The 14,038-nt window shown below is 36.6% G+C and overlaps 1 protein-coding gene across 2 annotated transcripts in view; it reads right to left on the bottom strand.

Annotated features, from left to right (window-relative positions):
* Positions 1 to 6,238: 6,238 nt before the first annotated feature.
* The window catches only part of DCP1A (decapping mRNA 1A), a 38,826-nt gene continuing 31,026 nt past the window's right edge, over positions 6,239 to 14,038 (bottom strand). For both annotated transcript variants that reach the window (XM_072876000.1, XM_072876001.1), the window contains 2 exons: positions 11,988 to 12,206; positions 6,239 to 10,317 (listed from right to left, as the gene is read on the bottom strand). In XM_072876000.1, coding sequence (XP_072732101.1) covers positions 10,237 to 10,317; positions 11,988 to 12,206 — 300 coding nt within the window. In that variant the 3' untranslated portion in view covers positions 6,239 to 10,236. The remainder of the gene's footprint in view (positions 10,318 to 11,987; positions 12,207 to 14,038) is intronic.

The raw sequence follows: 14,038 nt of genomic DNA, 5'->3' as shown, positions 1-14,038 counted from the left end.
TTAGCTTAGATAATGCCATTGGGAGATTACTGCCCGCAACTCACCCTCCTTTCCCTGAATCCTCATGCTGCATCACTGAGTGCTTATTTATGGTATTGTGTTGTTAAAACAGCAGCTCGAGCATACACAGGATGAAATTCCACCTTGTGTCAGTGCCTCCACTTTGATCTACTGAAGTGGCATGTTATTTCTGCAACTTTGACCAAGTGTGATGGACTGTAAAGCAATAGCTAAAGTCGTGGTATACATTGTGTACAACAGTCAACATTTCTTCCACATTCTTGGCATTTGCCTCTGAAACCACGTACAATATGATTAAAACAAGGATGCAAATGTATGGACAAACTGCCTTTCTTCAGCATGTACAATCACATCTCGTTAGCTTCAGTATTAACTAGGAGACTAGACAGCTTCTTAAATACATAGACAGGACAACTGGATTTTTCCATCCCCTCCTGCACGCATTTCACAGTCAGGGCATTATGTGCAGTAGAAGCATGGAAGCTGAGCTATGGCTGTCATTTGCTGAGATACTGCAAAAATGCATTGCTGACATAAGTACATGCAACCCTGTTTACCAGAGCAGGAGCTGCATGCACACAGCACTGCTGAAATTCAGGCCATTTAGCTACCATGGGGCTATGTGCCCAATTTTGCCCTAAAAACTGTTCTCAAATTCCAACATCAAAGTCTAGTAGGAACACGGAGTGGTTCGGTAGCTCATCACCTACAAAACTCAAACAACAGTGAGTAAAGAAAATGAGTGGAGGCATGGGAGGATACCAATGGGCTGTGCAATTGCCATTTAAGCACTGTATGGATTCCAAACTGAACTGCAATCTGCCGATCGCTGCTGGCATGAATCGTAACCTTGCTAGTCCTAAACATCTCCATGTAGCGTACAGGGTTTCATTTCATTTGCAGGGTACCTTATAAAAGACAAGTTATGTGGTGGAATTCCAATCATTGTAGTCTGGTGTAAGAGAATGCGATATATTCTCAGAACAAATCTGGTGCTGCAACTTTTCCAGATATTCAGTCCATACTGTCACATCTTACTCAAAATAAACTCTGTTCTTTTGTCAGCAATAGCAAGTGGTTTTAGTTAAGCACAAGTGCACACTCAAGTAAACATCCTGTGAAAAAAATATTCAGCAGGCTGTGAAATAATGATCAGCTCTGCAGTTCCCATTGGAGCATGAAAAACACTTTAAACATCCTTTAATTTCCATAGAACACCAGTTGTCTCTGCTACGCAGGCTACAAACATGTACAACCAGCAACCTGGAAAATGCAAGGTTCTCATGCAGCACCTGATCCAGAAATAGCCAGACAGGGAAATCAATTCACCTTTGAAGTCCCTAAGAGCAAGACACAAGAAAAAGATACATACATGCAGAATATATTCATAGTTAACTCAACTATAACCTTCTCCTCAGATACAGCTGACAAAGTAATCTGCGAAAGGAAAAATATCTATGGAAAGCTTCATAACAGAACAGACCGTTGTTGAGCTACAGGCAGCCAAATGTTGGATAAAAATAATTTTAAAATCATAGTAATTTTTGTATTGCCTCTAAGTAAAATGTCATTTAGTAAAAAAAGACTGGAAAACAAACCAAAATTTGCAAAGTTTCCAAAATATTATGGCAACTTTACGATACATGAGAAGTGGTCAGATTAAACCAAACAGGCCAAATGATTTGAGACTAGTTTTATACAAAGAGACTTTTTTATCTCTGTCTAACACGTAGCCTATCAGAGAAAAACCAAATCATTGCATGTCTTACACAGTTAAAAGGAATTCACTGTGACTGGTTTTGGTAATTGCTCTGCTGCTTGATGATATTTAGGGAAGTATTTCTGCTAGCAATACAACAAAATTACATTATTTAAATTGAAGTTTGTAATGCTAACACAGCAATATTTGAGGGTATTTGGATTAGTTTAATTTAACCGATTGCTTATATTAATATTATTTACACAATTTTTTGTAAATTTACAAACTGTATTTTTGCTTGTTGCAATTTCTTCACATCATCCGTTAACATAAACATGATATACTTATGTAGTAGGAGTTTGAGGCATTTGACTGCATCTATGCTTGAAGGACCTACTGAATACATAAATGTCCCACAGTCACTTCATCACATTTGCTTTCTCTATTTGATTCTTAATAATCCAGCTTCCATAACACTTAACTTCCCAGCTTGTTTGAAGAGTATTAGTCGCTTTAAGACTCTGTTTAAATGAATATCTGTATTCAAATAACTGAATTTGGTAAAATTAAAAGAGTAAAGTTATCATCAATAACTTATGCTAAAATAAATCTCTGAAACAGCAATGCTTTCATAGGTTGTGTAAATTTAGAAAGAAGGTAGGAAAGACAGCTATTATGACCAAATAAAGCAGGATTTATTTGTGCTGTAATGTGTATGGAAAGAAAGAAACTGAAAGAAATTTTCTTCAGCTTCTCCTCTGCAACACGCAGGCTTTGACTATTCTCACCCTTTGAAGGAACAGCTGCATTAGAAGCCCTTCAAGAAGGGAACTGTTCAAGAATGGATGAGGTGGATTTATGCCAAAGCATTCTCTAATTATGCAGACCATTATGCATCATCAGCACATCCCTCCACATGTGCAAAAATACGGTGACTCCAGCGATACATGGAACAGGTTGTTCAGCTAGTCTTCAGTAATAACAGTATTTAGCCACTAATGAATTTAAAGTAAAAAAAAAAACCAACAAACAAAAAAACGAAATAAAGAATTTAAAAAAATCTCCAATTTCTGTGCAACATAGCATCAAGGATTGCAAGAAATAATGATACCTACTGCATGGGAACAGATATAGGTGTAGTAGTAAGATCAGGCTGTCTTTTTTTGTCTAAAACGAAGTTATAGGTAGAGCTACATCATGGGCCCAGGCTCAGTCACTATGTGGTATGCAATCTACGTTACTTTCACATACATCTTTTATCTTAGCAGTTTCCTTCAGACAGCTATCCTCCTATCTGCAGAATATTGATTTATGTTTATTTTCAACCCCTTATTAAAAGTACTGCATGTGTTTCCAACCAAGCCTTTGGGTTTTCTGTAAGGGCTTCTGTTGTGGCAGGATGTTCCTGTTCAGTCATTGGAAAGCAGAGATCTCTCCTTATAATGGGTGCTCTGTGTCTTCCATCTTGAAGATTACACCAGGAGCAGGGCTTGCTGTAAACCACAACACATTCTGTACACATCCGAATCCTGTCAGCTTTAATCTCACCCTTTTATCTCAGTTCTTGTGGTAAGTTTAAGATAGCAGCAACTTCCTTTACAGCAATGGGAGAACTGTGTCCCCAGAGAACAGAAGCTAATTTATTTGATGCTTAAAAAGTAAACTAGAGAAGGCCCTTAGTATTATCCATAAGTCTTAAGTCTACATGAGAAAGTCAGATGGATAACCTGCTAAGCCTTTCCCATCCCTCTTATGAAGCACAAGAAGTAAAGCAGGATGTACAAGCCATATGCTCTCTGAATTAAGACCACATGGAGTTTTGCATATGTGAGACAGGCTGGGAGATCTTTGCTCTGTAGATGCTCTTCAAGCTTCTTGACTTATTTATGAGCAGAAAAGAAACACAACTTGTGCATTTTCATCACATACCTGCATGTTTTCAAGTAAGGCCTAAGGGCAAGTGCTTTCATTTCAGCCAGCATATAAAGAAAGCTTATTCTTTCGTGGTTATATTTGCCAAGGTTGATTTTGTAAAATGGAGCTTCTTGAATGTTGAAGAATGGATTATGGCAGAAATATTTTTAAAGGTCTATTTAAAATGAAAGATAAAGGGCAACTAGGTATGATGTAGCAGATTTTAAGCTGTAATCTGAGGCCATCAAGCAGATAAAATTAGGTACTGCTACGTATCAGCCAACTCCATTATGCTGCTTCATAACTGGAGGTTAAAGAAACCCCATAGCAGACCTGGCAAATTATGTATTGCTCAAGAATTAGAGCAGGGAAATCATGCCTAACCAGTCTGTTTTTGAACACACCCTGAAATATTCTGGATTCTTGTTTGAGCTTTGGGAATACCTGAAGACGACATCCAGCAGTACAGAAACAAAACTGTAACTTACATTCTTCCGTGCTTCAGGAATTACCTTCACAGGCCATACTTGTGTCTCTACAATATTCCCTTTCACATTTACTTACACCCTTTTGCTATTCTTTCCCTTGTTCACTTCTCAGGTATCTTCTATTCACTGGTCCTTTACCTTGCATTTTATTGCAAGTGCTCTTTCAAAAATGCAGCAACTGATACAAATACTGTCTCTTCACTGCCCTCTTTTCCCAATTCTTTGTGAACCTAATTAGGAGTCCCATATGAAGCAGGATTCTAAGAGGAAGTGAAAAATTGTTGCATAACTGACAAGGATGAGCTTTATGGTTAATGGCCATATTTCAGTTACAGGTCTATCACTGAAGTCTAACTCTCCTAAATTAGTAGGTCAGTTCAAAAGTAAACCCCTCAATCATAAAAGCTGGAAGAGAGAAAAAAAGCTGATTCACACTTGAAGTTGTGCAAAGATAGGAGAAAAAAATTCCACTACTGGGCACTGAAAATAACTTTCAAAATTGTTTAACATACGTTATAACTTCTAATCTTTTGAATTTCAGATTAGGTCACTAAACTTAGAGAAAAGTTACCTCAGCTATACTGAAGACTGTATTTAGTGTTTTGACTCTATCCTGTTCATCTATGAAGAAGCATTGTATGAATGACAGGTTTCTTATCCTCTGTACTAATGTTAACGCCCCCGGTACCTTGTGTATCGAGAATGAAGCGTAGTTGAATCCTTACCAAATATGAGTCCACTGACTTCAATTGAGTTGGCCCATGAACACGAGCTACAACTTCATTTAAAAAGCCAGTCGTGTTATTTCATTCTGCAAGCCTGCAAATAAAATTTGAGTTTTAGTGGATGAGTTCTAGGAAGCCTAATGCTTACTACTTGATTCCATCTAGTGCTGTATCACCATCGTAGTAGGGATTGACTTTATGCTCCCATGCACTCTCAGAAAACACGACTGTAGAGCACACACTACCAAGAGAGAAAAGGCCAAAAAGATTTTGGTCTGCATAAGTTTTTTATACAGTGCCTGGTTTAGCTGCAGCTACACATAGTAAGTCTATCTGTGGATTATCTTAATTATCCACTAAGTATTATCTTATTTCCAAACCAAAGGGGAGCACTTCATAGGAATAACAGTAACCAGGAATACCTGGATCCAGAGAAGACAAAAAGGTTAACAGCATCAACAATGACAAAAAATACTTCCTCAATATTGACCAAACAGGCAACACATCTAACATAGAATTTAAAGTTAGATTCTAGGCCTTAGCTGTTTCTACTTTTTCTCAATTATCTTACAGTAAATCCATTACTCCTGTACTTGTTTTGTATGGTAGTCTTCTAGTAGAAGAATCTGCTTTTGTATATAGTACAGGAGTCAGTTCAATATTAACTACTAGAGCAAACACCATCATTCAGTGGCCTCTCCCGACATTTGGTATGCCTCGCAATCTCTAACTCTCATGGGTAGTTAGAATGGGAATAAGCATCTAGCTAAGATTAAGGGACTTTGGCATAAGGTGTTGTTTAATTTAAATATCTATTCCAACAGAAATTCTGCTATGGCTTTCCTCCTCATCAGCTTCCCCGTTTTACTTTGTGAAATTTGGATCGATCAGTTGCATGATACCAATCAGATATGGTAAGAGGTCAACTGCAATTTCCAACATCTACGATCAAGGACCAACACTGCATTGAGTATCATATGCCATGTCTAGACAGATGAGAGGGGATACCATAAAAAAAAAGTTATAAGGAAAGGCACTAAAACCAGTTACAGCTGTACTTATAAGACAGTGACCTTGCAGCTGCATTTCTTAATGTGAAAGGAAATTGGTCTGTTTATCAAATTCAAAATGCAAGCCTGCTTACAGCAATACAGAGGATAGCCAGAAGCTGTTACAAGTGACAGATGCTATTCTCAGCTGTCCTTCAAGCAGGCATGCTGCATTTTCTTTAGTGAACAAATGCAATTGGTTTTTGCCCCCAGTATGAAGTAAGGAGTTTGAGTTTCTTCTCTGGAAAATATTAACCCTAAATAAAATCTGAACTTACCCTTCTAGCAGGCTACTACAGCTCTAGAAATAAAAGGAAACATTGGAACATTTTTAGGAGGTGCTGAAACAATTGTTTTGAAGTTTTATTACAAAAATATATCTGCAAACATACAAAATTTTGGATGAAAAAATGCTCATTCTTAAACATTTACGCAATAACTTAATAACTGCAAACATACATAGGTGCTATAAAATCCATACCATACCAAAAACATTAATGATGCAGTATCTACATTTATTGACTTAGAATTATTCTCATTCCAGTTTCCAGAAATCTTTCCTGAGGCCCCCCTTCCCCACGGTCTTCGTATTGAAAGAACATGCAAATGGGCACAACTGGTGCAGCCATGGAAGTGATAAAACTCAGAAATTACTAAAAGCATGTAATGTACATAAAAAAAACTAACTAGCCATATGCCCATACACTGAATAGATAAAAATAAATACACTACCAAATCAGAGATACTGCAATTTTTCTAACTTGAAGTGAAAGGAAGATATTGCATCTTAACATTTTCATAACGTTGCCAGACAAAACTGAGGTGATATATATTGCACACATTCCTCCTGTTAAGATATGCTGTACAAAGCAACCCAAATACCTGGCAAAAAGGTGGCCGATTTGTTTAGAATACTTTTAAAAACAAGAAGTCTCAAATTAAAGTTTGTTTTCAAAAATATTTCAGAAATTGTATCAGTGACTACACATGGCGTAATGGGTTTCAGAAATATACCAAAATGAAGCAATTAGAAATGCAAGCAAAAATGAGAAACATCCAACAGTGAGTGTTTAAATATTATATTGAGTATTTATACACAGAATTAAACATTTTATATGAAATCAAGATGAATCACTTAAATTTTTTTTACCTTTATTCAATCATTCTGCAAATCTTGTTTAATTTGGAAAGATACACTGCTTTTAAGTGAATAGCTGTTAGGCACCTTTCATATAAACTTTGCATTGTTAAATAACAGCAGATAAATTCTAACTACAAAACTGAGAATTTTGATTTTCCTGAACAATTCAGCAGCTGTAGGTTTTAAAACTGTCTTTGATTAGGTTTGAGTTTGGTGATTTATTTATTTTTTTTTTTTAAGTGACAATGCTAGCCACAAAACACATGCTTAAATAATACAATTAATTACTTTGGGGAGTATAGTCTAAACTAATGATCTTTTAATTCTCAGAACTAACAGGTAAAATTCCACTAAGCCAGTAATTTTACCAAAAAAAGTGTCACTTGAAAACGGTCACAATAATTTCCTGTGATGACCCATGGTAACTTGCCACGCACTAGTTATCCTTACATGCGGATAACACTAATCAAGCACTTCCACAAGCTGGTAATTTTAGATTTATACAAAAAGTTAAAATAATCAGGAAAAAAGTTAAATAACACAGTCCACATTAAAAAAAAAAAAATTCAAGTTTTACACTGTAGCTGAGCTTGTGTTTTACAATGCAACTTTTCAGTAACGAGGTTTGTCTGTTAAACCCACTACCCTGGCACTTGTCATAAATCTCTACAGTGTATTGCGTGACACCTAGGTCGGTTCCAGTGTCTGTTGGCTACACATAGAGAGGGTAGAACAAACGTGTGCAGGTGTTCAAGATGAACAGGTTTGCTTGTTGTAAAAATGTCTGCCTAGTAACTATGATTTCAACTCTGTTTCTCTTCCAATTCATTTTGAAAGTTGGGGGCGGGGGGGATGTAAACCAATAATGTATTGCTAGTAGTACACTACAGAACCAAAGTAAAGGAAGGATCTGCAAACTGCTTTGGGGGGGGGGGGGGGGGGTGGGGGGTCCCTGGACAGCTATAAACAAGTTAAGGATATTCAAAGTAGAGTCAAATTCTCATAACAGCACTGCTACTCTAAACAGTATTACTTTTGTCAACTGCATATGACTGAAGAACTCGAAAGACAACTCCTTCCTATCATTTCTACAGACCTTTGGATACGACTGTATTTAGCAAACAGTACAAATATGCACTATCAGCTTCCAATATTTCTATTCTTAGAAACTTTTATCAAATCTTCCTTTGAAGAAACCAGAAGCTGTCCATAAGGAGTGAGAAGGTACGGACTTCATCTTCGCTAAATCCAGATAAAAAGCAACTCTCTATTTGGTTTAGGCTATCCATTTTTGTTCAGACGAACTGCTCATTGGTTTGTCCCTTTTAGTGAAACTTTTTCTAAAAAACCCAACAAAACAAATTAGTTTTGACCTTAGATCTATCTGAGTTATTGTTTATGTGCATACACAGTATTATAACTCTAGAATTTATGTAGGAAGCTCCGATCTTCCTTAACAAGGCTGAGTTTATATTGCTGAATTCAAATGCTACCATTAAAGCCAATATATTTATTGATGAATGTGCATGACACTAGCATCTTTCCCTGAATCTTGCACATTTTTCTAACAAAATACTATCTATTTGAACTGGAAACACTGAACTCAAAGGCTGAGAAGAGCTTTTCAAGAAGGCAGGTAGTGCTAAACAAAATATATTTTCCACTAAAAAGCTATGAAAAAACTAAAATAGATCAAATACATAAAAATGTAAATATCTGTGTATCTAAAACATACCGATTTGTGAACAAGTCACAATTAAAGCTCAATTACTAGTTTCCAACGAAATGACCATGCACCTGGACTACGTCAATATTAACTAATCCTTAGGATATATATACATACATATATGTTGTAAGGAGCCAAACAATTTTTTTCTTCATATTTCAATAGTGCTTGAGGGAAAAGAAAGAAGCAGTGCATCATAACTCACTACAGATTATCTTTTTACTCAATAAACCAAAACTTCTCTACTGGAAAAGTATCCTTTAAAACTACTATTGCTGGAGAAAGGTGGGACCTGAAGTCTTATTAATTACCTTTGCATGCCTTTCAGAAATAAATACAAGCCATGGGTAAACCAACACGGCAGCATAAGAAACTATAATTAGAAATTTTCTGATTTCAAATGGGAAAGTATCCAGTTACATTTTTACATTAGTGAACAGTGAATTACTAAATCACATTTTAATTAGATAAACTTCAGACTATGAAGTGTGCACTAACAATCTGGGGAGAGAGCAACAGAAGAAAAGGATGCATTTGTTCCCCATCTGCATAGTTTTCAACACTGCAGTTCCAACCCTACTGAGGAATGAACGCCAACTATGACGTGGCCCATCCTTAAGCGAAAAGGGAAACAAAGTATTTAAATTACATCAAATGTTGCTGAACAGGAAGAGGGTCTTCCAGCGGTGGTCTCTTAACTATAGATTTAAAACAAGAGAACTTCAACATGCAACAGAACTACTCTGTTGCCAAAAAAAAATAATGCTACAATCACTGAGGATTTTGCATACTTCAAATGTTGCCTTTTTAAAGAAAATGGCCTTACTCACTTGGATACCTGTTTAATGTCAGCAATGCAGAAGCAAATAAGATAAATTGAATATTTAAAAGATAAATTTATGTGCATTAGCTAGAGACTGTCAACGTATTGAGCAAATCACATTTTTAAACCTTTTGTTAAAGATTGAGCTCCAGAGGCCTGGCTTCCAGATCCGTTCCTTCCCCACACCTGCCAACTTAATCACAAGGCATTTTGCTCTCCTTTTCCTCAGTCCTTCGAACTGGAACAAGGTTCCCACAACAGAATTTTGTTTTGGTGTGGTGTGGTGTAGTGTACTGTACTATGTATTTGCTGGTTTAAATAGTATTGAGTCTGTAATCCTTGAACAGTGAATACAGCTAGGAGTGAAAGCCAGAGCAAACATTTGCACATTCACTTAATGCTAATGAGAGCTCAAATGCAACTTAATTGCCCTCCCCAATAAAAACAAAAGGTTTGCTGGTGATGATCACAGTGAAAACCTAGATCACTTCTGAGAACATTACTTTCATAAGTATTTAAGGAATAGTCTTTCCTAACAGGTTCAAATTCAAGAAGTTGAAAATTAAATATTCTTTTACAAAAATATTAGTTTTATAGACAAGGCATAATTGTTTCTAAAATTGATATATTTTAGGTAGATTTAGCTTCTATTATAGCTTAATGTTGTCTGTATTCTTGGTTAGGACTTGCAAGTAGACTTCATGAATAGTGCTGAGAAAATGGGAATCATTCTGCAGGGAAAAAAAAAAACAACAGATTAGAAACATTAGTAAAACTATGCAAAAAAAGTTTAATTTAATGCCATTTAAGTTGTGCATTAGGATTCCTTGTAGCGCTAGCTATCTGAGAGTTAAGAGAAGGGAACTAGCTGCATACTCGTACAAACAGCAATGCTTTTTGGACAACATACAGACTTTGAACCTTGAAGCTGGTAAGATAGCTAAAGGGATCACTAAGCACACGGGATGCTCAAACAAACAGAACAGGGGTCACTAGGTCAGCCTCAGCAGCATAATTTCACCTCTCTCCAGAGTCCAAACCTTAGTCTTAAAACACAGGGAATTCCATCCTGTGTACAGGCCCCCAAATAAAGTCTGCATGAGTGTCAGAAATAATGTTACTTCTGTCTGTCAGACCAGCCTGAAAGGGATTGCAGTGTGTTATACAAGAATTCCCATGTCAAATTACTGGGAAATTAATTAATTTAACCTATAGACAATATTTAGAAATATTTCCTGAGTCTAATTCCTTCAAATGTCAAGTTGACAAAACTGGTATCTAATCACCTAGCTTGAAGATGTAATATTCTTTTTACAAGATCTGCATAGCAAATTTGGTATCCTGCTTGAAGTGCTGTGCAAGTACTCCCATGCTGCAAGGTATGCCTATTTTGGTCTTCATTCAGCTACTTGTCTAGATTCTCTATAAGAGAAGATTAGAGACAAATATTCCAATCAGCTCTCTGAAGTCACCACAATGACGTTCTTCAGACTACTGGGTAAGAATCAGTGCGCTATGTCTCTAATGAGAATAAAACTTCTGGCGGTTGAGCTCAGTTGCAAGACTTAGAAGTAAGCTAGTTTAAGTCTTTCAAGAGGGAAAAAAAAACCAAACAAACAAAACAAACACACACCAATACACAAAGATGTTATGCAAAAAGGAACGACAGTTATAAATCAGGCAACCTAGCTGATGATGGGATCTGGTAGTGGCCCTTTTTGGTCCTAACAACTTTATCGCTGGGATGATATTGTTTGCTATTTTTAGACTTGCATTCTGGGTGTAAGCTCTACTAACATCAGCATGGAGGGGACAAGAGAATTCTGAGTTGACGAAGAATGGTTTGTCATTCATGGCAACTTCGCCATGACATTAGAGGTCAAAATGATCTCACTGCATGGCTACTCCCAACATCACAGACTTAATTCAACTGAACTTTTTAGTCCCTAGAAATAGCAGAACTAGAACTTTGCAATTTCCTTTTCAAAGACACATACTTCAGTTAAAAGATCAGGAACAGTTCTAGGGAACTGGAATCATAACAGCTTTCCTTGGAAAAGCAGGAACACTTACAAAGACAACAAAACCAACCCCCCCCATCCCCATACCAGGGCTTCTACTAGTGCAACTTTTTCCTCACTTGTCCACAAATTCATATGGATGTGAAAGGACACATCTGACGTACAGCTCGGTCCTTCCAAGTCCTCCATCTCGCAACCAAAAGGACCAAGCTGTGCCATACTATGTGTACAGTTTGGAGTAATCTACCCCTTCCAACAGAAGGGAACAACTTTTGTAATGTTTCAGGGCAAAAGGCATTATAGGGGTACAGAATTTCTCAGTACTGGCTACTGTGCTTGGAACCCCATCCCTCAGAAAATGAGCTCTGTAAAGACAGGACCTTTATTAGATGTATCAGTGCTTCTTGAAGCTGAGACCTACTGAGAACAGTAGGAGGTATAGGCTGAATTTCTGTTATTCCAAGTGTTAAAGGTGAAGAAGAATTGGCTTTATTCTCCACTTCAGTAACTTTTGTAGCTGATTGCTGAAAAACACTAGGAGACAGGAGGATTGAAGGCGTTACTGTAGTTGTGGCTGTAACAAACTGCGGAGGTGCAACCTGTATAAGAACAGAAAATTAATAAGCATCGTGTCCAGTAAGAATGAATGCCGTTATAAAGGCTGGAGAGACGAGCATAAAAAATAAATTGTAGCCACTATTATTCAGTCAGATATTACAGAATAGCTGCTCTTAATGAAGAAATATCTACCTATGAAGATTAATATCAATAGTAATTCTCATTTTAAAAGCTGAAGAAGGTAACAGTCTTCAATATTCTTGTATACAGACTCCTTCCTCCTCATGCAGTTGCTACCTTCCAGAATTTTTGAGGCATAACACGTAGAATAAGATGAGCTTTTCACCTAGGTAATCGAAGGAGCCTGTAGTTGTTTTGCCAATTACTGTTTTTCTTAGGAGTTTACAGAAAGGCTAGTCCTGCTTTCCATCCCCCTACTTCTATGGTCTCCACCAAATACACTTATAATTTAAAGTAAAGTATCTCAAAGATATTTAAAATGACTGATGAATTATAATTAAAGCATTGTAGTACATTGAAATATTCTAAGTGCATTTTCCCTTGGGGGGATGCGAATATTTTGAGGACCATCTTCCCATCTCATTCTTCCACAGGTCTGTGTCCATTTCCTTACAGAAATCCACACGCTGCCTTTACCACTTTTCCTTTTAAACATAAATTGCAAATGCATAGGAATATTATATTTGCATAAAGTGGACAGGAATAAACATCAGCTTTGAGCAGCTCTTCACATCTCCTGATAACTGCAATTATTAATCAATATGATAATCTACATCTTGCTCAGGCTTCCAGAATGACCAACATGGTAAAAAAAAAAAAAAAGAAAATAAACAAGCCAATCTCACTCAAAAGAAAGCAAGACTAAATGTGATATGTAAAGATGTTTGATACGTCAGCAGAAAGAGTTCCCCTTGGATAATCAAAAATCTTCAGAAGAAAAGAAACTGCAAAGCCATCTAAAGTTAACATGTATATAACAACATCAACAAAAGTAGAACCGGCAAATTGATTTTGTTGTAGTCAAAACTGTGAAGACTTACAGCGTGGGATTTCAGCTGAAGACAACGTGTTTAAACCAACAAGTGTAGTTTACCACACAACATGCACATGTTTCTTAAAATTCCAAAATCCAAGTAAAATGCTTTTATTTAGATAACTATTTACTAACTGTGTCGTGAACAGACTGTATAGCTTGTCTTATAGCAGGCCAGTAGCTAAAACAGTATTTTACTTTAAGCAGGACCATTTTTACTGCCTTCACAATCAGATCTGGGCATGCTACTAAAACTGCTTCTATGTAGTGCAAGTTGGACAAGAATGAGGCAACTTAGCAGATTTGAAAAAGGAGGGAGTGGGTAAAGGAAAAGTAGAATTAAATTACAGATGGTATCCCGCAAAGAATACGTAACAAAAAGGCAATTAAAAACAATTCTTGAAGACTTGACTATTACCAGTTATTTTTTTAACTGCAACCTGAAATTTTATATTGATGTTATTTTGAACTGTTATTCAAAGGCAGTTCTAATAAAGTTAAATCTGTATTAGGATCACTAAAACTTGCTATTAGAAAGTTTTGCAGTAACAAATGCTTGTTATTATTTTCTTCCTCTATCGTCCTTTTTTTTTTTTTTTTTTCCTTGGTGTCTTTTTCATAAAATACAAGGTACCTCAGGAAAACTAGAAGGGACAGCAAGGCAAGGATTGCATTTTGTGCCTCTGGGGTGCTTAAGGTAGGGCTAAGGCTAATAGACCCTACTGCAATATTACAGCATTAGTACTGCTTGCTTACAAGATAAAAAAAAACGGCTCAAATGGTGCAAAATGAATGCAAGATTGCAGATCCAAAAATGTA

This window comes from Ciconia boyciana, chromosome 11 (genome assembly GCF_034638445.1).
Source record: "Ciconia boyciana chromosome 11, ASM3463844v1, whole genome shotgun sequence".
NCBI classification, from domain to species: domain Eukaryota; kingdom Metazoa; phylum Chordata; class Aves; order Ciconiiformes; family Ciconiidae; genus Ciconia; species Ciconia boyciana.
The sequence above is the reverse complement of the archived record's forward strand: the minus strand, read 5'-3'. Positions and strand labels throughout refer to the sequence as shown.